This window comes from Camelina sativa, chromosome 3, assembly GCF_030686135.1.
Source record: "Camelina sativa cultivar CO46 ecotype springtype chromosome 3, ASM3068613v1".
Taxonomy (NCBI): domain Eukaryota; kingdom Viridiplantae; phylum Streptophyta; class Magnoliopsida; order Brassicales; family Brassicaceae; genus Camelina; species Camelina sativa.
In genome coordinates this window covers 7,956,511-7,981,039 of record NC_141882.1, presented here as the reverse complement: position 1 = coordinate 7,981,039, position 24,529 = coordinate 7,956,511, and the positions used below count along the sequence as shown (strand labels likewise).

At 40.9% G+C, this 24,529-nt stretch overlaps 3 protein-coding genes and 1 non-coding gene across 19 annotated transcripts; 3 read left to right on the top strand and 1 right to left on the bottom strand.

Moving 5' to 3' along the window:
* Nucleotides 1-532: 532 nt before the first annotated feature.
* On the bottom strand, nt 533-639 carry LOC147946688 (small nucleolar RNA R71). Its single transcript, XR_015595685.1, has one exon. It is a non-coding gene; the product is annotated as a small nucleolar RNA R71 (small nucleolar RNA).
* Nucleotides 640-13,650: 13,011 nt separating this feature from the next.
* Nucleotides 13,651-16,249, top strand: LOC104776079 (uncharacterized). The gene is made up of 8 exons (XM_010500087.3): nt 13,651-14,146; nt 14,527-14,676; nt 14,780-14,914; nt 15,053-15,118; nt 15,324-15,374; nt 15,457-15,573; nt 15,689-15,752; nt 15,850-16,249. Exons 1-8 carry the CDS (start codon nt 13,949-13,951, stop codon nt 16,035-16,037), a joined length of 969 nt encoding a protein of 322 aa, XP_010498389.2. The 5' UTR covers nt 13,651-13,948; the 3' UTR covers nt 16,038-16,249.
* Nucleotides 16,250-16,616: 367 nt separating this feature from the next.
* On the top strand, nt 16,617-19,551 carry LOC104776078 (bifunctional nuclease 2). Of its 3 annotated transcripts, none has more exons than XM_010500085.2 (11): nt 16,617-16,899; nt 17,262-17,563; nt 17,651-17,821; nt 17,926-17,975; nt 18,077-18,133; nt 18,235-18,300; nt 18,402-18,479; nt 18,610-18,728; nt 18,822-18,913; nt 19,104-19,168; nt 19,251-19,551. In XM_010500085.2, the coding sequence occupies exons 2-10, from the start codon at nt 17,269-17,271 to the stop codon at nt 19,163-19,165; spliced, it is 990 nt and encodes a 329-aa protein (XP_010498387.1). In that variant the 5' UTR covers nt 16,617-16,899; nt 17,262-17,268; the 3' UTR covers nt 19,166-19,168; nt 19,251-19,551. The 3 variants fall into 3 exon arrangements, with proteins under 3 accessions (XP_010498387.1, XP_010498388.1, XP_087364799.1); XM_010500086.3 differs by having other exon boundaries at nt 16,692-16,895; XM_087508673.1 differs by lacking the exon at nt 16,617-16,899 and having other exon boundaries at nt 17,254-17,563.
* A 177-nt stretch (nt 19,552-19,728) lies between these two features.
* LOC104776076 (phosphatidylinositol/phosphatidylcholine transfer protein SFH4) lies at nt 19,729-24,360 on the top strand. Of its 14 annotated transcripts, none has more exons than XR_015595351.1 (17): nt 19,744-19,893; nt 20,026-20,087; nt 20,207-20,516; nt 20,664-20,763; nt 20,840-21,106; nt 21,190-21,267; nt 21,356-21,457; nt 21,544-21,593; nt 21,678-21,773; nt 21,898-21,993; nt 22,086-22,199; nt 22,301-22,421; nt 22,500-22,888; nt 22,978-23,052; nt 23,132-23,170; nt 23,546-23,610; nt 24,113-24,360. XR_015595351.1 is itself a non-coding variant. In XM_087508670.1 (16 exons), exons 2-15 carry the CDS (start codon nt 20,054-20,056, stop codon nt 23,150-23,152), a joined length of 1,857 nt encoding a protein of 618 aa, XP_087364796.1. In that variant the 5' UTR covers nt 19,740-19,893; nt 20,026-20,053; the 3' UTR covers nt 23,153-23,170; nt 24,113-24,360. The 14 variants fall into 14 exon arrangements, 5 of the variants coding, with proteins under 5 accessions (XP_087364794.1, XP_087364796.1, XP_087364795.1 ...); XR_015595343.1 differs by having other exon boundaries at nt 21,674-21,773; XR_015595344.1 differs by having other exon boundaries at nt 19,747-19,893; nt 20,036-20,087; nt 21,674-21,773.
* The last annotated feature ends 169 nt before the right edge of the window (nt 24,361-24,529 follow it).

Here is a 24,529-nt window from a genome sequence, read left to right as displayed (position 1 = left end):
ATAGCTCTCTTTGGCAGAAAGAACAAACCGCAAGAACAGAAAGTTTCAATCCGTCAACATGGGTGACAACAGAAACAATGAGGATATGGCTGCCGAGTTGCAGCAACTTCGACAACAGTTGGGGCAATTGCTCCGTGCTCAACACGAAAGAGCCGCGCCGCCGCAACCGTCCATTGGGGACAAGGACAACCCGCATGTGTTCTACACCAACCGAGCGTCGATTGTTCCTCCCGCCATCTCGAGACAAGATTTTGAGATCAAGCCACAGATGATCTCTCTAATGAAGCAGCACCTATTTCACGGTCTCCCAGCTGAGATTCCGATGGACCACATCGAGAATTTTGAGGAGATATATAGCACCACTGGTTCAAATGGGATACCACCATACTTTCTGAAGTGCAAGCTCTTTCCTTTCTCTCTTGCGGATAGAGCTTCACGTTGGCTGAAGTCATTGCCACTTGGGTCTCTGACATCATGGGAACAGTGTAGATCTGCGTTTCTGGACCATTTCAACACCAAGGCTAAGACCGCTGCCCTGAAGAACAAGATTTCATCGTTCCAACAGCACACTGGAGAAGCCTTCTGCGAGGCTTGGGAGAGGTACAAAGAGTACCGTAGAGAGTGTCCGCACCATGGATTCAGTGATGAACAGATTCTGGGCATTTTCTATGATGGAGTTAACTGGAACTACAGAAACACTCTCAACTCGGCAACCAATGGGGATTTTATGACAAAGTCTAAGGAAGGAGCATATCAGTTGATTGAGAACCTAGCTGCAAGCTCCAGCAACAAGGCTCCTGAGTATAACAGGTCCGTGAAGGTCAACAGTGTCGATACGTAAAAGATTGACGAGTTGACAGCCAAGGTGAACCTTCTTCTGAAGGGGAGCCAGAAAACTGTCCATTTTGTCGATGAGACCGGAGACATGCCGCTAGCTCAGGAGATTTGTGATGGAGAGGATGAATCGATGGAGGTTAATTATGTGAGTGGGCAAGGTTTTGTGCAGAACACGGGTTTCAACCCGAACTACAGTAGCCATCCGAATTTGTCCTACAGAAGCACCAACGTGGAGAATCCTCAGGATCAGGTGTATCCGCAGCAAGGAGCTCAGAATCAGATGAGTTATCAGAAAACCTTCTCAAACAACTTCCAAGGCAAACAGTTTGTGCCCACTCAAAACCGTTTCCAAGGGGGGAACCAGCAGGCATATACAAGCGCTCAGCAAGCACTGCCTTTCACCAACCAGCAGTTGGGACCTTCATCTGCTAGCAGCTCTCAGGATAAGCTGAAAAACATGATGCAACAACTCTTGGTGAATCAACAAAAAGCTTCAGTGGAAATCAACGCTAAGGTCGATACCATGTACAATACCTTAATGGGAAGTATGAGGCAGTAATGTCACATGTGAAGAAGCTCGATGTTCAGGTTGCACAGACTGCTGAAGCCGTGAAAAGAACTCCTGGGACTCTACCCGGAAAAGGGGAAGCAAACCCGCGGAACGAGTATGTCAATGCGATTGAGCTAAGGGGAGGAAAGAAGTTACCCCCTAGAGAAGCACCATCCGCTAGGCTTGACAAGGGCAAGGGTATTGCTGAAGAATACCTTCCTCAACATGCTGCTGAGACTCCATCGTTGAGTTAAAAAGAAGCCGAAGCATCCGGCGAGCATGTGCTCCCATCCAGCGAGCACGTGCTCCCGACTCCCGATCAGACCGTTCCTACTAAGGTACATCCTGCACGCGTGTACACCCCTAGGGTTCCTTACCCTGTTCCTCCTAAGAAATCTCGCAAGGATTTGGAGGATGCAAAGTGCAAGGAGATGTTGAGAGAATTTACGGTAAAACTACCCCTAGCTGATGCTGTTCAGATGATACTTGCTTTGAAGAGATATGTGAAAGGGTTAGTTTCTGGAAGAGTGTCAGAGGAGGAGAACGTGATGATGGTTTCAAGAGAGTGCAGTGTTGTGCTGCAAAACAAGGTGCTAAAGAAGAGAGATGATCCAGGGCGATTTGTCTTATCCGTGAGAATCGGTAAAACGATTTTTGCAAACTCCCTCTGTGATCTAGGTTCCAGTGTGAACCTTATGCCATATTCAGTGGCTAAAAGGCTGGGATACACGAAGCTCAAGTCTACACGGATTTCGTTAGTATTCGCAGATAGATCCACCAAGCGCCCCATAGGAGTGTTGGAGGATTTACATGTCCAGATAGGGGGCACGCTTATACCAGCAGACTTTGTGGTTCTGGAACTTGAAGGAGAACCACGTGACCCCCTGATCTTAGGTAGATCATTTTTATGCACAGCTGGTGCGATTATAGATGTGCAAGGGGGAGCGATCGATCTCCAGCTGGGGGATATGATCGCAAGGTTTGAGATGAATAAGCTGCTCAAGAAACCTATGATAGATGGTCAGACTTTTGTGGTTGATGATGGTTCAGAGGTTGCACATGAGGTTACCGATGAAGTTCTCACTCTCGACCCGTTGGAGGTTGTCTTGACAAAGGCAGAGGGTAAGTATGGATTCTTGAATGAGGAAGCTGATGGTTTTACACGCATTTTGGATGCAGGTTCACGGTTCCAGCAACTGGTAGCTTACACCAGCCTTGACGATGAGAACCAATCAGGGGAGGAATCCGCCGAGGGAGCACCTGCTCCGGTGAAGTCAGCGGACGGTCCTTGGAGCGAGTTAAGAGCTCCAAAGGTAGAGCTAAAACCACTTCCAGCCGGGCTAAGGTACGCGTTCCTAGGTCCTAACTCTACATACCCCATGATAGTGAACTCTGAACTAAACAATGTAGAGACCGCTTTGCTCCTTTGTGAACTTAGGAAGTATAGAAATGCTCTAGGGTATTCACTAGATGACATCCCAGGAATCTCACCAGATCTTTGTATGCATAGGATACATCTAGAAGATGAATCAATGACTTCGGTAGAACATCAGAGGAGGTTGAACCCGAATCTAAAGGATGTTGTTAAGAAAAAGATAATGAAACTTCTAGATGCGGGTGTAATTTATGCTATTTCTGATAGTTCCTGGATTAGTCCAGTTCATGTAGTCCCTAAGAAAGGTGGAATTACAGTGGTTAAGAATGATAAGGATGAGTTGATTCCTACTAGGACAGTTACGGGACATCGCATGTGCATAGACTATAGAAAACTTAATGCTGCGACCCGTAAGGATCATTTTCCTTTGTCGTTTATTGATCAAATGCTTGAGAGATTGGCTAACCATCCTTACTACTGTTTCTTAGATGGCTATTCAGGTTTCTTTCAGATCCCAATCCATCCCGACGATCAAGAGAAGACCACATTCACATGTCCTTACGGCACCTTTGCTTACCGCAGAATGCCGTTTGGCTTGTGCAATGCACCAGCGACCTTCCAACGATGCATGATGTCCATTTTCACTGACCTGATTGAGGATATAATGGAAGTTTTCATGGACGATTTCTCCGTCTATGGGAGCTCCTTTTCCGTTTGTTTGTCTAATTTGTGCAGGGTGTTGCAGCGGTGTGAAGACAAACATCTGATGCTGAATTGGGAGAAATGCCACTTCATGGTCAGAGATGGGATAGTGCTGGGACACAAGATTTCTGAAAAGGGGATTGAGGTTGACAAAGCCAAGGTTGAGGTGATGATGAGTTTACAACCGCCTAATTCGGTAAAAGGGATCCGCAGTTTCCTTGGCCACGCCGGTTTCTACAGACGGTTCATTAAGGATTTCTCCAAGATAGCAAGACCACTTACCCAGCTGTTGTGTAAGGAAGTGAAGTTTGATTTCGATTCTGCTTGCTTGGAAGCGTTTCACACGATCAAGGGAGCCTTGGTTAGCGCTCCGATTGTACAACCGCCAGATTGGGACCTTCCCTTTGAGGTCATGACTGATGCGAGTGATTTTGCCGTGGGAGCGGTTCTGGGACAGAGAAAAGACAAGAAGCTGCACGTGATATACTATGCCAGCCGCACCTTGGATGAGGCTCAGTGCAAGTACGCTACAACCGAGAAAGAACTTTTAGCGGTTGTGTTTGCTTTTGAGAAGTTCCGATCATACCTTGTTGGTTCCAAAGTGGTTGTTCACACTGACCATGCAGCATTGAGGTATCTACTGACCAAGAAGGATGCAAAACCAAGGCTACTCCGTTGGATTTTGTTGCTTCAAGAGTTTGACTTGGAGATTAAAGACAAGAAGGGTATTGAGAACGGAGTTGCAGATCACTTGTCAAGAATGAGGATAGAAGAAGAGCTACCCTTGGATGATAGCCTTCCTGAAGAACATGTTTACTCGATCGGCATCTTTGATCCCGCCGAGCACATGCTCTGCCTGGGAGCACATGCTCCGAAAACCCCGTGCAAGGCAATCGATACCAACAAACAGCCGAGTTTTCCTTGGTTTGGAGAGTATGCAAACTACCTAGCAACAGAGAAAGAACCTACTGAGTTTGTGGGGAAGAAGAAGAAGAAGTTCCTAAAAGACATAAGGCGGTATTTTTGGGATGAGCCTTACCTCTATAGGCATTGCTCGGATGGTGTTTTCAAGAGGTGTGTGACTGAGGAGGAGGTTCCTGGAGTCTTGTTTCATTGCCATAGCTCACCCTATGCTGGACACTTTGCTACTTTCAAAACCGTGTCCAAAGCTCTTCAAGCGGGTTATTAGTGGCCTACCATGTTCAGATATGCGCAGCGGTTCGTGTCTACTTGCGACACATGTCAGAGACAAGGGAACATCAACAGGAGGAATGAAATGCCTCAGAATTTCATCTTGGAGGTTGAGGTATTTGATGTTTGGGGAATTGACTTCATGGGACCTTTCCCGAACTCATTCGGCAATGAGTACATATTGGTGGCTGTCGATTACGTGTCCAAGTGGGTAGAAGCTTTGGCCAGCCCCAATAATGATGCAAAGACCGTGCTCAAGATGTTCAAGTCGGTTATTTTCCCACGGTTTGGTGTCCCACGGGTAGTCATTAGCGATGGTAGATCGCATTTCATTAACAAAGTCTTTGAGAGTCTTCTCAAGAAGAATGGAGTGAGGCACAAGGTCGCCACCCCCTACCACCCACAAACAAGCGGCCAAGTTGAGATCTCTAACCGGGAGATTAAGAGCATTTTGCAAAAAACAGTGAACACAACAAGGAAGGATTGGTCTCTGAAGTTAGATGAGGCTCTATGGGCTTATAGAACCGCCTACAAAACACCCCTGGGGACTACACCGTTTCACTTGGTGTATGGTAAGGCGTGTCACCTTCCTGTTGAGCTAGAGTACAAGGCTGCTTGGACAGTGAAAATGCTGAACTTTGACACTAAGAGCGCCCATGAAAGGAGGAAGATGCAACTGCGTGAGCTAGAGGAGATTAGGAACCTCACCTATGAAAACTCAAAACTCTACAAGGAGCGTACCAAAGCCTACCATGACAAGCGGATCCTCACTAGGACCTTTGCTCCTAATGATCAAGTCTTGTTGTTCAACTCTAGGCTGAAACTGTTTCCCGAAAAGCTAAGATCACGATGGTCCGGACCCTTCACCATCAAGGAGATTAGACCATATGGGGCTGTTGTGTTGCTGGACACAAAAGGAGGAGAATTTGTGGTGAATGGACAGAGGCTGAAGCCATATCTTGCCGCCTTTGAGCACGAAAGGGGTGAAACCTTTGCCCTAGGCGACCCTCCTATTGCCTAAGGAGCTTTCGAGTCAAGCTAATGACTTAAAACAAGCGATGGGTGGGAGACAACCCACCAGGTATATATTGCTGAGTTTTTCTTTTTCTTTTTAGGATTTGTTTCTTCTCTTTTTGGTTTCAGGAATGTTGGAAGAAGACGCGGAGCACATGCTCGCAGGACGCGAGCAACCTGATGCACATGCTCGGCGAACTGAGAACCAAAGAAAAAGAGAAGAGCGATTGGGCCAGGAGATGGATGGTCGAGTCGCAGCAGAAGAACAACAGCTTGATGCGGAGGATCCTGACGGCACTATCTCGCGGTTGCTTCCACCACACCACCACCGCTGCCGACCCAAGCCCACCGGTGAGACCACCACTTCGGAGGCGCCGCCTTGCCCTTTCGGAGAGCGAGAACCGAGACGATTCCGACGCCTGATCGCGGTTACACACACCATCATTGTCCTATCCGCCTTATTTTCTTTTCATTTGTATTGTTATCTTTATTTTTCTTCTTGTCTAGGTCGCTCTTTGGCTTATTTTCACACCGGAGACGGTGTGAAGTAAGTCCGGGGGAGGGTCACCTATGACATTTGTTTTCTTTATTTTTCTTTTTATTTAGTCAGTTTGTCATGTGAGTCGAACCAAAACTTGTGGGAATTAGGACCGAAATCTGTGATGTTTTTAACCATTTGTGAGTTTGACCGTTTTTCCTAGTGACCATTGTTGCAGAACTAAGAGTACAGAGACGAGCTAATACCTCTTCACATTCGGACCCTTCTCCTGGCCAGAAAAACTTCATCCCATTAAGGTTTCACCGGAAAGACTTAGACTCTACTTTATTGGAACCTAACCGGATTTAAATTCTTCTCGTTTTGGGCATTAGGATAGGGAACGTGTCACATATTCAGGACTTCTTATTCATTTTGTCAATCTTGCTGATCCTGAATAGCTAGCTCATTTTTAGTTAGTACCACCCCGAGCCTAACCTCCTTTCAAACCACTTGCACTTGTATTTTTGTTTTCTCATTCTGTGCAGCTATGTGCAAAACGGTCGGGGAGAGCAGGACTGACACAATCTCTAACTCGCTCTTGCTGGAGAACCAAAGAGGAAAAAGCCGGACGGACAGAGCACGTGCTCCAACCCAGCGAGCACCTGCTCCGAAATTATATAAATCCGAGTCCGCGAGTTGTTTTTAGCAGAGAGAGAGCCTAGGATACGGTCCGCATGCTCCTGGGGCAATATCAGAAGAAGATCCCCCATCATCCTTCATATGTCTCATCAAAAAAAAAAAAAAAAAAAACGTTTAAGGATGATGGAAAGGGACCAGAGCTAGTGTTACACACCTCGAGCATGCGTTGTACCCTGAGGAGAAAAGAGAGGCTGAGTTTGAGAAGATAAGAAGAGGAGAGTGATTAGAGGTTGTGGACATCAATGAGTCCACTCTCCCTTACCATTTTGTGCGATATCTTGCATCTCTTTCGAAGTAATGGTAACTCCTAAACACTCTATAGCTCCACCATTAAAACAGCCATTTATCTACCAAGCCTCGATTTCACTAGCTTAATGTCCTTAATGAGATGCTCACGCCAATTTTAATTGAATGTAAAGAGTCTTTGTCTGGAAAGTGATCTTTTTCTGGGTTTGATTGCCAATTATGGTTCTGGTTTTGGAGATGTTTGCTAGAGAATTTTATCGGTATAGCTTGTTCTAACACATGTGGTCTGCAGGTCATGGTCTACTCACGGTTTCTGAGATTTTTGCGAGTTCCCACCTTGGCTCTCTTGGCGCTTGGTGTGAGTTTGTTTGAGGACAAACAAAGATCTAAGTCCGGGAGAGTTGATATGTTACGGTTTTGACTCACTTTGACCCCGTTTATTTGATAGTTTTGTAGTTGTTTGAGTCCTTTTCAGGTTATAATAAGAGGCTAGGAAGCTAAAAGCAAGGATTGGAACAGCATGAGCAATCGGAGCAGAAAGAAGTTGAATTGGAGCAGAAAAGCTGATTTTAGACCCAGGAGCACATGCTCCCGATTTCCGAGCACATGCTCCCAACTCTACGGTTTCATGACGACACGTGGCAAGCATCTAGGCGCCGATTCCCTGCCTAATTCCCCTTATTTTAGGCGATCCTTTGTGAGAGAAAGAGGGTTGAGATCGCTTTTTAATAGGGAGATTTGAATTTGGAATCTTTCCTTATTTTTCTCTACTTGTATGCTATTTAACCTAGAGTTTTTAGGAGAGATACATATACCTTTTTCTTTTAGTTTTTGAGCGACGCTTTGGTGAGAGGGAGAAGAGCGGCTACCTTGTGAAGCATATTCTGAACCTTTGTGATTTTTATATTTTTATGCTATTGAATTTCTCATCTATGTTGGTTATTCATTTCTCTATGTCTGAGTAGTTTTCTTTGCTAGATTAGGGGTTTCAAAAGGAGTTTCATGGGTTAGCAACAGAACACAAATAGGGCTTTGTATAATCGATTGTCTTCACCATTGTTAGACTTAATGCTTAGGTTGATTTGATCACCCAATCTATGATTCTAGGTTTATCTATTCAACAAAAGTGTAATAGGTTGCTAGAAAAGACATTAGTGGGCAAATTATCCTAGACCTGCGAAAGTTGATGTGTAGGTGATTTGTGAACTTATCATTCCTGTTCTTTAATGCTTGTCTGCGATTCTGGGCTCAAACGACAGTTTAGGGTTTATGGACCGCCGAGCATGTGCTCCGGATGTCTGAACACGTGCTCCGCGTTTCCGCACAGAATCGATCAGATAGAGTTATTGATACCACGACAGTGGATCAGTTTATATTTATGTTTGAGTTCTAGACTGATACTTAATCTATGCCCTGAATAGTTGTTTAGTTGCTATCTCTGAAATTCCCGAGAATTACCCCTGATCTAGTGTTTTGCTTATTGCATTTTTATACCGTTTTAATCACGTTACTGTTACCAAACAAACCCAACTTTGAATTTTCTTAGCTTGAAATTGAACCAATAGAACCATAGAGTAAAACTTGGTCTTCGTGGGATTCGACCCCTAAGTACTACTTCTTTGCTGTGCACTTGCAGTAGAAAAATAGGGTTTAAAACTCTGTGTATCAACACACCAGAAATTTGCCTGTTTGAGAAGATATGTGTCCACCCATTTGACCCGCAGAGACTCCCCTGAAGAGACTATACGCCAGATCAACTTTAAACAACAAAAATCATCCATCTCCTTTAAGGACCGTAATCCTAGTCCACCCTCTGTTTTAGGTGTGCATATAGTGCCCCATGCGACCATAGCTTTGTGAGAGTTTAAAGTTGGGCCTAACCAAAGAAAAGCAGAGCATAGTTGATCTATCTCATTTATACACTGTCGGGGAAGCCTAAATGCCGATAGCCAAAAGTTACATAAACTCCAAAGCACCGAGTATATCAAATTAAGACGGCCTGCAAATGAGAGAAATCGGGCAGTCTAGGAGCCAATTTTCTTCTTTAAGTGTTCAAGTAATGGCGAGTAATCGGATGAAGTGAGGCGTTTGGTTACCAAAGGCAAGCCTAAGTACCGAACCGGTAGCTGACCAAATGCAAACTTGAAACCTCTTTGAATCTCTTGACAATCGAACTCCGAAAGACCACCTAAGTAGATTGTGGATTTCTCCATGCTTATTTTCAGACCAGATCGCTTAGCAAAACTGTCAAACACTTCTACAATGCCCTGTTTAGATCGTACATTACTATCAGAGAGGACCATAAGGTCATCCACAAAACTTAAATGAGTGACACCAAGCTGCTGACATTTGGGATGGTAACCAAACTGTGTTCCCGCTGCCCTATCCAACATCCTAGAGAAAACATCCATAACAATAACAAACATGTAGGGGGAGAGAGAGCATCCCTGTCATAATCCTCGAGCATTTTGGAAGTAACCCGCTAGTTCTCCATTAACTTGAACAGAGAATGAAGCCGTCGTCACGCAAAGCATGAGCCAATGCACAAATTCGGATGGGAGATTCAGAGCAGAGAGCACATTCTTGAGAAAAGGCCATTGAACCGAATCAAATGCATTCGAGATAACGATTTTGATGGCACACCTACTGGATATTGTATCTTTTTGATAGTCCTTGACTAGAAGAACATTCTCAATCAGGAGGCGGTCCTTAACAAAAGTTGACTAATTAGAAGCAATACACTTAGGGAGGAGTACCTTGAGACGGTTTGCTAATATTTTTGAGATCACTTTGTAAATCACATTACAATGATATTGGCCTATAGTGGTTTCATTTCCTTTGCCTCCATCTTCTTAGGGATTAGAGTAAGGATAATAGCATTTGCACTTTTAGGTAAAAAACCTTTGACAAAAAAGGATTGGACTGCAATCACAAACTCCTCACCAATGATATCCCAAGCTGCTTTATAAAATTCTGCAGTGAACCCATCCGGACCCGGTGACTTATCCGATGGCATTGAAAACATAACCTTTTTGATCTCATCTGCTAAGACCGGTCTAGTGAGATTGTTTTGCTCCTCCATTGAACATCTAAACGGCAGAAGATCCTGCAATTCCTCCACCGTAGCTCCTTCCAACTCTGGCAGAATGAACTGAAGAAAATCTTTAAAATAACGCTCTGCTTCCTTCTTTATCTCTTCTATATCATAAACGACACTACCATCAGGTGTCTGGACCTCCCGAATCATATTTTGTGTCACTCTCTTCTGAACTGCACCATGGAAAGATTTGGTATTATGGTCACCCACTTTTAACCAGTGGAGCTTAGCTTTCTGTTTTAAATATTTCTCTACCAAACCAGCAAGGAAACACCATCGGTCATAGGCCACTTTTTCTGCGAGCAGTGCATCTACAGAAGGGTTAGATAATGTTGATTCCTGTTTCGGACATAGTGTAGTATATGCCTCTTTTGTTCTATACACCAAGTGGTTTATCTTGTCTCGAGCCAGACATCGAAGTTTCATCTTAAGGGCCTTGAGTTTTTTAGTTAACCGAAACAGAGAGGACGTAGACATGTGAATAGCTTTAGTGCCACCCCAAAAATCTTCCACCACTGGTTTAAACTCACTCAGCTCTGCCATTGCATTAACGAACTTAAACAGTTTACGGCTTCGTCTAGATGCAACTTGTGGAAAGATGTTTATCCTGAAGCGAGAATGATCTGAACATCCGCCAGCATAAAAAACATTATAGGCCATCGAATATGAAGCAAGCCAACTCTCATTCATCAGAACACGGTCCAAATTTTTGGAGATGAGATCATTCTCCCTTTTGTTACACCAAGTAAATGCTGGACCATGAGAGGCCAAATCGGCGATAGAGCAATAGTTCACCACCGATTGAAAATTCCTCATGCCCTTTGTAACACCTGGACTATCATCACCCCGAGAGTGTTCCTCAACAGCCAAAGTTTCATTAAAATCTCCAAAAATAAGCCAAGGCTTATCCCTCATCATCGGAGAGTTCTTGTGGTTACGTAAATCCTCCCACAAGACCTTCCTTTCTTCCATCAAATTAGAACCGTAGACAAAAGAACAAAAGAACTCCTCTGCCCCCTCTAATTTGACCAGACACGTGATAAGTTGGCTACTCTTAAACACATGAGTAAGCCTAACATTATGACGCCATACTACGCACAAACGCCCTCAAGCACTATACTCATAGTTCGCTAGTAGTGACCAATCTCTAAACAACTTCATACTCAACCACTGAGCCTTACGCTCCTTCACTCTAGTTTCAATAAGACAGCCAAATTGAAAATTTTGATCATCAACCCATTTCTTGATAATGGAATGTTTAGAAGTTCTATTTAATCCGCGAACATTCCAAAAGAACCCAGACATTAAAAACGCTTGGAAGAGGTCCTTTTACTTTGATCCCTAGCTGTAACACTAGGTTGTTGAGTAGAAGGATTTGAAAGCACTTTGTGTGCTGGTTTGGAGCCACGAGGCAGCGATGGACGTAACAGTGGTATGAGAGATGTCCCCAAAATTTTCTCTTGTTGCGAGTGCATATCACCCACAACCTCATCCGAAATAGGAACCGCATCACCTTGAATAGAATCATTATCAGCCTCCGAGTCATCCTCTGCAACTTCCATGTTATCACTAAGAGCAGAAAAGGCATTGGACAGAATAGAAATGCTCTCATTTTTCCGCTCTGCTTCCCAGATTTTCCCAGGACTCTGAACTGATTTTGGAGTTTGCCAGTCCGCCTCTTCCGTAGGATCTCGTATTTGCTCCTCAGTAGCTTTGTGAGTTTCCGGGATGTTCACTTTAGTAGGAGTCGTCTGCTTATCCCCGTTATCAGAAGAAACACCAGCTTGGGGTGTTGGTGATGTTATCTGCTCAGATTCATGAGCGATAACAGAGGTAGATGGATCAAGCTCTTGCAGAGGTTTCATTAGACAAGTATCCTTTAAATGACCCCACTTGCCACAACCAACACACTTTGGAGGTAGCCAAGGGTAAGCATATTTAATAACAACATCAAGTTCCCCCTCTTCCTCTCCCATAAAAACAAAATCTTTAGGTAGAAGTTTCGTTAAATATGCCTCCACCAGAATCTGAGCAACCTCAAAGCTAGTACAAGTATCAGTTTTCGGATGCAATCGAACCGGCTTACCAACAGCACTTGCCAAAAACTGCAGGCGTTTATTAGTAAACAGAGAAGGAGGCACATCAGATAACGTGACCCACAAAGGGATCGACTTCAGAGCAGGCTGAGTTTCCTCCTCAAAAGGAGACCATGTTGAAACCACCATTGGAGTATCCATTATATTCCACATATCCCTGTTCAAGACTCGTCTACGCATACTCTCACTTATGATTCGAAACTTTACAGCCGTGTCATTGACCTCATACACATCAACCAAAGTTGAAGTATCACCCAGTCGCCAAATTTTGTTAACAATCATGTGTATCTTACCCACATGAGGAGCCTTTGTGCTTAAAAACTTACCAATGAGAAAATCCTCCCAAAGAGGCTTCGCTTCACGTAAAACCTCCTTCGGGACAATCACTCTCTGCTGCCCATCAACCTCCACAACGTCAAACTTTTGCTGAGAAAAAAATGTTTTCGAGCAACGTTTGCATAAGACCGCTTAGCCTGTGGGATTACCCCCACATCACCCTGCCTAGACTTTGTGCTATGCTACGAATGGGTCTCAACAAGTGCTTTATGCGAAACCGATATACCAACCTCGATAGTGGCCTCCTCTACCAGCGTACCATTATCCCCCAACACCAGATCTACTCCCCTGAGAACCGGAGAAGCCGCCGGCGGCATCTATCGTGCGTAAAAAGTTAAAAACCCTAAATCGCTTTTTTGATCGCCCGTCACGTCAGCTATATATAACAAGTATAACAAAGTGTTAGTTTGAGATCCGATCAACACCCTTGCATCTCCTTATATAGAGATGATCTAGACAATTTCATTATTCAAATAGTTAACTTAACATAGTGTGATAATTCTTAAACCGACTAATCGTAAGTCCATAGCTCGGTAGGATTAGGATAGCTTTTAACTCAAACTATCTTTAAACTTACTCCAACATTCTCTCCCTTAAGCTTGAAATTCTCTTTTGCCAAGTCTTGGACACCTATGAAATCCCTCATTTATTTGAACTTGTTTTTTCGAAATGTCTTCGTTAGTATGTCTGCGGTCCGCCTTTTGCTCTGCTTCTGGAATATGTTCAACTCATGTTTGTCCATTTTCAACGTATTCACTAATGAAGTGATATCTTCAATGTATATGCTTACTTTTTCTATAAAAACTAGTTTTTTTTTGTGAGGGCTATTGCAGACTTGTTATCCATTAGAATAGTGAATTTTTGATTTATGATCATGTAACTTCAGTAAACATGTCTTGAAGCCAAATCGGTTGCTTAGCTGCTTAGAAAGATATTGCCACCGTATCTTGTTTTTGAGTAATTAGACTTCTCGAAAAAAGAATATATGCCCTGTTGTGCTTCGGGTGATCAAACATTCTCACTACTATTGATATATGGTAAGAGAAAAAAATATCATTATGATCCGAGCTACCCGTGACCCGAACACATAACCCGGTAATTGTAGTCGACTCTTTTATTTTAGCCCAAAATTGAACTGAACTCAGGCCAAAAAGCCCATGACCGGATTTCTCGTAGCGGTGCTTCGGACGGGTTGCATATATATATCAAGGAAGTCGAGACAGAAAGCTTGAAATCCATCAAGAGAAATTTCCTTTTTTTTACCTGTGATTTTGCTCAGAAGAAGAAGAAGAAGAAGCTCGAGGAGGAGGAAGAAGAAAGAGGCGACATGGGAGAACGAAAGGTGCTTAACAAGTATTATCCGCCGGATTTCGATCCTAGGCTCATTCCCAGGCTCCGGCGACCGAAGAACCAGCAGATCAAGGTTCGTATGATGCTTCCAATGAGTGTCCGTTGCGGTACCTGCGGAAACTATATCTACAAGGGAACCAAGTTCAATTCCCGTAAAGAAGACGTCATTGGCGAGGTAATTCAATCGATTCGATTCGATTTTTGGTTTGATCTTCGTTCAATGTGATTGAGATTATTGATACGGATGCTTAGGAGTGTCATCTGATTTTTCTTTTAGGGTTTCAGTGAAAAAAATATCGAGATTATTGTCGTCAGTTCGTTAATTTGAAACTTATCTTGAAAACGATTTCAGATTTGGGGTTTTAGGGTTTCGAGAATTTGAGCTATTTAGGGCTGGTGGTAGAGAAGCATATTACTAATTTCGCTTTTGAGCAAGGATTTGCCTTTAGCATAATCTAGTTCGAACTACTTGAAGAGTTATTCGTGGTGTTATTTTTGTGGCATATTCTAATCAAAGTTTTTTTTTCTTTTTTTTTTCTTTTTTTGAATATGCAGACGTATCTTGGGATTCAAATATTTAGATTCTACTTCAAGTGCACCAAGTGTTCTGCAGAGCTGACAATGAAGACGGATCCACAGAATTTTGATTACATTGTCGAATCTGGGGCATCTCGTAATTATGAACCTTGGCGTGCAGAAGATGAGGTAAGGACTTTAGAACATTTAGCTTTGAGGATTATGTTGTTCGTTCATGCTATTGATGCACACCTTTCTAGTGTACTAATTTACTTTGCTTTCTTCTGTGCAGGAGGTTGATAAGGATAAACAGAAAAGAGATGCTGAGGAGATGGGGGATGCCATGAAGTCTTTGGAGAACAGAACTTTGGACTCTAAAAGAGAAATGGACATTATAGCTGCACTTTATGAAATGAAATCTATGAAGGTATGAGACAGATGCCTTTAGTTTCTTCTCCTTTCTTTGATCACAGTGTTCAACTCTAATATCTGATTCTTCATACTTAGGTTACACTGCCGGATAAGTGTTTTTGTACTGATTTACTTTTTATTTTTCTTTTTGCAGACTAGACATGCTCATGTCAGCGTAGATGCAATGCTGGAGGCCTTGCAAAGAACAGGTGCTGAGAAGGTATGTTCCTGTCGCTTCTGTTGCTTCTTAATAGACATAAGAGTTTTTAAGTTAATAAGAAACAGCAATTCCAAACTTCGTCGTTCTTAATAAGCAAGCCATCTTGCTGCTCTTTGCACACCTCTCTCTGATAAAAGTCGTCTGGATTATTGATATGTTAAGTTCTATCGCTGACTGAGGCAATAATTTCGTTCTCTTTTGACAGGTAAAACGAATAGAAGAAGAAGATGAAGCAGTTATGAAGTCTATATTTGGTGTAAGTTTTCATATCATTGTTGTGTAAATGTTGGTTCTCCACATGATACTTAGCTTTGCTAAACTTCTTTTCATATTTGCAGAAACAAAAAGAAGTTATTAGGAGGATTGCAAATGACGACTTTGATGATGATGATGAGAGCTTTGGTTCTCCCAGCCATAATAAGGAGAAGAAAGGATCATCTTCAGATCTTTCAAAGGTAGGTATCCGCCATAAAAACATAATTCTTTCAGATCTGCCTCGTTCTATCACCATGTGTTGATTTTGTTTTTGAATCACGACTAACTCTGTGAATTCTTTTAATTTGAATACAGAAGAGAAAGGCATCAGAGGAAAGTTCAAGCAACCCCACAGATATTTTGACTAGTTCTTCTGCAGGTGTGTTATATCAATCTTTCTTTTGAAGTTACGACTTTAATTTTCTTTTTTTTTTTCACTTGAATAACCTTTAATGGGAATCTCCTTTTTCAATCAGATAAAGCAAAGGAGCCTAAGAAACAAGCTACCAGCAAACATTTGTTCAAATCCGTCCACATAAAAGTCATCAAGAAGCAATCCCAACCAAGTTCTGCAAAACCAGAGGAGAAGAAGAGCAATGGTGTGGCTAAAACCAGTTTAGTGTCTTTATTCCAAGACTATGGTAGTGATGAAGACGAGGATTAATTGTTTTTGTTCTAAACAGAATTAGCACTTTCACAGATCTATCCTCACTGTTTTAGAATTGGAGAATTTTGTACTGTTCCTTGTACAGTGGCGACAAAGGGTGTCCTTTATAGAGATTGTCTGTATACGAAGAGGTGTGTCGTGTTGTGCACCCGAGAAAGGAATTCAGCTAAACAAAGTGATCTAGTTATATAAATTTATTTTATTATCAATTATGCAATTATGGAAGATTAAAAAATATATCAATTATGTTAGATAAAAAAAATTGAAATTATCTTATGTAGAAATGTGGCACTAAACGCATTTAAATATCAATACATGTCAGATACAGTATTTGTGGTCGTGGTTCTCGTGGAGGTTGATTACCTCACTCTCGGTCACTCCTCACGGACTGAAAATCTTGGGCCGATATATATGTAAATGGGCCTAGGACCAAAGCTAGAAAACAGTATCTATCACACATCCCACTAGTGTCACATCAACATTAATAACCTTATCCATAACCATCCCTGACACAGGCGCCATACACGTGACGTCCATTTAGGCTTAATTTATTCGGTGACTGTTACTTGATGACTTGTCAGTTTCTTACGAGTTTTTACGTCACCATTCACGGCTTATACATCGGAATTCTCATTTTTATCCTTTCTCCACGACCATGTATTGAACCTTTTGTAAGCAAATGCAAGACATTGGTGAAAGGGTACATTCGTCAATTGAAACAAACATGAGAGTCGATAAACTTGACAGAGTCACAGAGATTCTATTATTTTATTTTCCTCTGTTATTGTTGATCTGTCTGTGCGGGATTCTTCTTTTAGTTCTCTGTTGATCCATCCAATCGAATCTTACGAATTTGTAGGTAAGATCTCACTACCTATGTTTTTTTTGTTCAATTACAAAGGAGAGATTCAAAGAATATTATGCGATTGCGTGGTCTGGTCAATTCAGCGACTAGATGATATAAATAAATGATAGTTTTCACTTCTTTTGATCAAGAACACACCCCGATCGTTTGTTTTTCTTACCCTGACCGTTAAGTTTTTGTATTTTTGTGTGTTGATCCATGATTTTCTATAGCAAATAAAGTAGTTACTACTATTCTTAGAATTCGTTTGTGATTTTGAAAATCGAGTTAGGGTTTTGGTGATGTTGGTAGTGTTGGATACTAAAAGTTTTCATTTTGAGTCCTCTTGAATTTTTCTGGGTTCTGTGCATGAACAGAGTGAAGATGAGGTCGCTTCAGACACCGGTTGTTTGCCCTAGTGTACGCCCCAGACAATTGAGTGTCTCTGCTTCTGCTTCACTTGTCAACTGCTCTGTTTCCAAACCTAGGTTGCTCAGAAACCAATTCTGGGGTGGTAATCAGACCAGAAATGTTAAGTCCCAGGTTGCTACTGTAAGTCTCCGGAGGTGTAAGAGTATAAAATGTCTTTTCAGCTCGCATTCTGATGGTACGGGAAGTACAGCTGAGAATTTCAACGAGAACGATGATGATTATGTCAACTCTAGTGTACTGGAAGCTGGTAATCCCGGTGTTAATAATCAGTAATTAAACCATGAGTTCACTCTCATCCTCTTCTCGTATGTTAATGTATTGTTTGTATGTAAAGTTGAGGTAAAGAGTGGACCAGATGGTTTCATGGTGAAGATGAGGGATGGTAGGCAACTTAGATGTGCCCACAACAATCCTCAGGGAGGGAATCTTCCAAATTATGCTCCACACTCTGCAATCGTGCTCAAAATGGAAGATGGAACTGGTCTTCTTCTTCCTATTATCGTCTGTATGTGATATCAAGACTCAGTTCTTTCGTTTGCAAACTTGTTTTGTTCCATTTTCCCCGTGTTTTGAATCTCTTTCCTCTGTTTTATTTTTTCTACATTGCAGTGGAGATGCCTAGTGTGTTACTCATGGCAGCATTGACAAATGTTCAAATAGTATGCTTCTTCTATATTCTTGTATTATGGTTTTGTTAGAATCAGTCAAGAGTAGTTATGAAGAGAGGGTTTATGGATTTTCTTGGTTACTGGTTGTGTAGGCAAGACCCACTATGTACCAAGTGGTGAAGGAGATGGTCGAAAAAATGGGTTACGAGGTAAGTGCTATGGTCCCTCTCTCCCTTTTTTTTTTTTTCTATTATTTTCCCTTCAGCTATATAAATTCTTATACGAGGAAGTTCCAACTATTTTTCTGCAGGTTAGGCTTGTTAGAGTTACCACAAGAGTACACGAGGCATATTTTGCAGAGTTATACCTTTCAAAGGTTTGCAATTTTGGCCTAGGAATGCATCTTCCAAATGTTTTCTTTTGAAATTTAAAATCCGTAATGTATTGCTAAGGCTGCTCTGAATGATGGGATTGCAGGTTGGTGGTAATAAGTCGGAGTGTGTTAGCTTCGATCTTCGTCCTTCAGATGCAATTAACATAGCTGTTAGATGCAAGGTATAGTTATAACCATGTTTTCAAACTTTCTTTTGAAGAGAAACAAGCACACAAGAGTTCTCTTCATGATATCATCATATTAACCGAGTATTAACTGTTGAAAAATGGTGTCAATACTCACTCTTTTTAGGTACCTATTCAAGTTAACAAGTATCTAGCTTATAGTGATGGAATGAGAGTCATTGATTCGGGAAAGCTATCAAAGCAAACACCTGCTTCAGATGGTTTATTATTCACTGAACTAGACAGGTAATCCTTTTGAAATGTGAAATTAGTCATTTTAAGATCCTTTCTTTTGCTGGTAAGTTTACAAACTTAGTAACATTGTTTTCATCGGGCTAGGCCAAATGGTCAGCCTTGTTATGATACAAAAGAGTTTGACTTATTGAGGAACATGATGCAAGCTGTTGATGAAGAACGGTATGATGAAGCCGGTAAGCTTTGCTCTCACCCTTCCCATATGTGCATTAATCTTGAAGCATATATTCCCCGTTATAATGCAGTGTTGCGCTCTGTTTGGTGAAAATGTCCATGTTTTTCATTGAGAAAATAATGGTGTGTGAAAGTTTCTTATCTTTTTTTCGTTCAAGAAATCAAAGATCGATTTTGCCATTGATTTTGCAGCTGAGTGGAGAGACAAGCTTGGCCAGTTTCAGGCAAAACGCAAATTAAGGAAGTACACATGACAGGTACTGTAATACAAAGCTCATCCAATTGGCTTTAAATACGCAAACAGAAGTAGTAGTAATTTTTGTGTGTGTTATTCTTCAGGCAGCTCGGAGACCAAGCAAGGTAATTGATATTAGTATGATTTTAAAGTAAATAATAAAGAAGCCATTGCTACCAGAAGTTTGAGATCAAGTGGGTGGAAGAAAGGCTTCCACAAAAACAAAAAATATCTCTGGTATGATGGAGACTGGAGAGAGATTGTAAAATACTTTTCTCTATGACTCGATCTACACTTGTGCACGTACTGGTTGTTTAGTTAATAATTCTCACGAAAACGGACAATATGTATGTAGCATGATCGTGATGTGTACATATTTTATATTACATTATTGATCTTCTAAAATATCCTACTCTACTTTTAATTATAAATAATAATAAAAATCATAATTATTAAAGGTTCTTGATTGACAAAAAAACAAAAAAAATTATGGTGCTGGAAGCGAGTTCCCGCCAAGAGGAGGTTTCACATGATGATCGAGCAACTAATCGCCACGTGTCATGATAGCCTAAATAATTTTGTAGGTAAACACTAAACAACAACGAAGAGGCAGACGAAAAAAATAGAAAAAAAATTGGAATCTTCTCTCAACATTAATGGCTACGATATTTTCCGGCGGCCGTGTAGATTACTACTTCTGCTAACATTAATTTCACACATTCGCATAAACGAAACCATAAATTAATAGTAATAAATTCCTCTGTTACTTCTTCATCTACCCCCCCCCCCCCCTCCCTTTCCTTCAATTCCGATTTCAGTTTTTTTTTTATTCTTCTCCAAATTCTAAAGTTTCGATTTTTTTTGTTTTTTTTTTGGGAGTTCACACAAGTTGGTATCGATTCTCCTCATGTCGGGTTCTCTCGATCGATTCACAAGACCTTGTAAGTCTTCCGATTTGGGTTTTGAGAGTGGAGAGATTTCATCACTCCGCAAAATATAAAAAGTTATCATTTTTATTTGATAGGTTTTGACTTATTTATTGTTTTGTCTGGTTTTGAAGGTTTCTCAAGCAATGGTGGTGATAAAAGAGAAAAGAAGTCAGATTTGGAAGTTTCAGAGGATGAGAAGAAAGCTAGAATTGGTGGTCTTTTCAGGAAGAAATCATCTTCTAAAAGCAAATTCAGAGATTCCCTGAAGAGGAAAGGGAGCAGCAGCAGCAGCAGGGGTAGAAGCATTGACCGGACACTCTCGCTTACCTTCGAAGACATACATGATGCTGAAGAATTAAGATATGTTTCTGATTTCCGACAGTCACTCATCTCTGATCATTTACTTCCTCCTAGCCTTGATGATTATCACATGCTGTTGAGGTTCCCATTTTTTTTCAACCATCTTTGTTTTCTACTTAATCCATGTTTTATGTTGATGTTGAGAACATGGACGTGTTTCATTGTGTTATAAGTATATTTGATATGATGTAGAGAGAACACTGGTTGTTTTCATGAATCTTTCTGCAGGTTCCTCTTTGCTAGGAAATTTGATCTTGGAAAAGCAAAGTTAATGTGGACTAACATGATCCAATGGAGAAGAGATTTTGGTACTGACACCATCTTGGAGGTACTATTAAGCTGTCATTTTCACAAAAATATTTGTGTCACCGCCACCACATTGCTTCTGAGTCCTTTCACTCCAGGACTTTGAGTTCCCGGAATTGGATGAAGTTCTCAAGTGCTACCCTCAGGGATATCATGGTGTTGATAAGGAAGGAAGACCTGTTTACATTGAAAGATTAGGAAAAGTCGACGCAAACAAACTCATGCAAGTCACTACATTGGAAAGGTACCTGAGATATCATGTTAAAGAGTTTGAGAAAACTATTACTGTAAAGTTCCCAGCTTGCTGCGTTGCTGCTAAGAGACACATTGACTCCAGTACAACTATCCTAGATGTCCAAGGCCTGGTACATTTTTAACCCAAATTCTGGAACCTTTTTCATGTGTAGGTTTCCTTATGCTTACTGAATCGTCTGAAATATATTGGCAGGGCTTAAAAAATTTCACTAAAACTGCTCGAGATCTCATAATCCAGCTGCAAAAGATTGATAGTGATAACTACCCTGAGGTATTGTCAGGCAGCCATTGATCTTTTTATAAGCAAAACCTGTTTTTTGAGCATTGTTTTAATAGCATGTCATATAACATATGTGCAGACTCTTCACCGTATGTTTATCATCAATGCTGGCTCTGGTTTTAAGCTACTTTGGGGCACGGTGAAATCATTTCTTGATCCAAAGACTGTCTCCAAAATACATGTAACTTAACCGTGGTTCCTATGTATCCAGTTTTACACTTTTTACTGTAGAAAAAAAACTTAATTGTATCAATGTGATCTGAATAGGTCCTTGGCAACAAGTACCAGAACAAATTACTTGAGATGATTGATGCCAGGTAGAAAGTTTGTCTTCAATGTTTCGTTTGGAATATGATTTAACATCTGGGTATCTGACCATATTTTGGAACTTGTTCAGCCAGCTGCCAGAGTTTCTCGGTGGTACTTGCACTTGTGCAGATCAGGGAGGTTGTATGAGATCTGATAAAGGACCGTGGAAAGACCCTGAGATATTAAAGGTGGAGTGCTTGTGTCTAGATATTCCACATCTTATTGTTCGTTATGTTTCTGTTATGCTTATACTAAACCAAAATATAAAGGATACATATATGTTACTCTAATGATTTCTCGGTCTTCATGCAGATGGGTCGCAGTGGTGGGACGTTCTGTAGGCATGCTGGGGCGTTCCTAACCAGTGATTCTCAAATATCTTCATCTGATATGCCAACTGATTATGTGGTAAGGTCTTTTAATATTTTCAACATAAGTTTTTCTATGTTTTTTTGGGTGTATTTATCAGGTTGTAAGAATCCTCTCCTCTCTTGGCTCAGATGAAAGTTAGTGACCCATCAACAGCAGAGTCAGGGTCTGAATTGGAAGAGATGGTTTCACCGAAAACAAATTTGAACAATCATGTACCCAAGTTGGCTCCTGTTACTGAAACTGTAAGCGTTCTCATGTACAAAAGTGACATCAAATACGTCGAAGTTTTTAGTTCTTAATTTCTTATACAGGACCTGATATGCTATTATTGTTATTTTAATAGATCAAAGCCAATGGGAACACAAGTCCTACTGTTTTATCTGAGTATGAGGAGTGTGTACCAATGGTGGACATAGTTGTGGATGTTTCTTGGCAGCCCAAAGAGATGTCAAATGCTTCTGAAGGTAGGACCGGTGAAAATGGGACATTTGGAGGTTACGGACGTGAAACAGCATGTAATAATATAATGGAACGTGTTGCAGGTCCGCAATATACATCAAGTTTGGGCAAAATAGGATTGGTGAGTCATATCAGGAGTTGGCTAACTGTGTTCTTCATGAACTTTTTCACACTCGTGTCTCTGGCTCTGCCACAGACTAAAGAAAACTCACAGTTGCATCCTTCAAGCGCTAGAGCTGAGCTGTGTGATGAACATACTGCAAGGGAATCCCGTCCTCCTTCACCTTCTCGTTCAACGATCACTGAAAGGGTTATCATTTCCTCTGTTTTAAGCAGACTCGGGGATCTTGAGAAACAGCTAGAAACTCTTCGCATGAGGAAATTCGAGATGCCTCACGAGAAAGAGGAGTTGCTGAATGCTGCTGTTTATCGCGTGGATGCACTAGAAGCAGAGCTCATCACCACGAAAAAGGTATGAAACTCTGTTTCTAAACCTTGAATGGTACTGATAACGAGTCATTATAAACCTTATTATAACCGAATATGGGTGTTGATGAACAGGCGTTGCATGAGGCTTTAATGAGGCAAGATGAACTTTTGAGTTACATAGACCGGCAAGAGGAAGCTAAGTACCGGGTTAGTGTCATTCTGTAGCTAGTTTTGCTGCCCTTCTAAGTCGGTATTCTATGTATTAATGGTTAGGAATATGATGCAGAGAAAGAAGTTCTGCTGGTGAAGAACTCGAGGTTGCAAGGTAATTAGTAAAAATTGGTTGTTCAGGGATCTCATTATAGACCATGGACCATTGATCACAAGTAGGTCTGAAAGCAAATATCTCTGTTGATACGTAATGTATATAATAATATAAGAAAAAAACTTGTATTGTCAAACAAAAACAAATTGCAGTGAGATTTCAATTTGATATCTTTTTTTTTTGTTGAATTGGTTTGATACTATTGGGTTGTGTGAGTGATTAATTGGTGTTTGTGACATTGGATTCTGTATTGGAGGTACAAAAGCAAAAAGAAAAAGAATGAGAAATTTTTTTTTAAGTGCTGAGTTGTGACGAGAATAGTATAATGTGTAGTTTAGATTTATGAAAGCAATTGTTATTATTGCATGTTAGTAGAAAGGGGACTCATCGACCATTGGCATGTTTATATGACCAAACAAAGGACTCGTCACAAGACTCAAGTACGGTTTCTTCGCCTTTTTTTACTTGTCCTATGATACTATCTTCTCTAAAAATGAGGATTCGTGTATTACGATGCCACAGAAACATCGTTTTCTTTTTACTATTTGAGTTGCAAACATTGAATTAGGCTCAACCAACTTTAGTGAAATGTGAATCGAATCTTGAGATAGTACAATACATTTTGACAAAACAAAAACTATTGATTATATTTCATAATGACGAGTCTTATTCATATTCATTTGTTGTGTGTCTGAGTGTGTGTGTGTGGTTTTAATCTCTCTATCAAATTTAATGTGTGTGGTTTTAATCTCTCTATCAAATTTAAGTAGGACTATACATAGTTTCAAATCAAAGTTAATGAATATGAATAAGACTGTTTGTCTTTTTCAACCACAATAAAATATTCATGATGATTAAGAGGGTTTTTGCTCCACAAAGTTTAGATTTCAACCAATTTCAAGAATATTGAAAATTATATGTTTGCTTTTCGAAATGATTCAGGCGGTGTTACTACGAGAGCTAGCAAGGTTTTGAGCACAATGGTTGGGTTCACTCACCGCATATGTACACATATCTATTGTAGTCTTCTGTGATATATATATAGTATGATAATTATCGTAATGGACAATGTAATTTGACAATAGAAACTCGTCATAGTGAGTGACATAAATAGCAGCGATATATACACAATTGTAAGATTGACTATTTATATTGTTAACATGCAATTATAATTAAACACGTCAGTTAAATAGTATTTGCAAAATTGACATGTGGACAAAAGCATGTACGTGTTTAAGTTGCTTCGCCTCTCTCTTCTTCTATTAAATTGTAAGTGCGACATAATATCTGATGAAGAATAAATAATGCAGAAAAATAAAAAGACTGAATACTATTAGTGTTCGAACTTCGAACAATGAT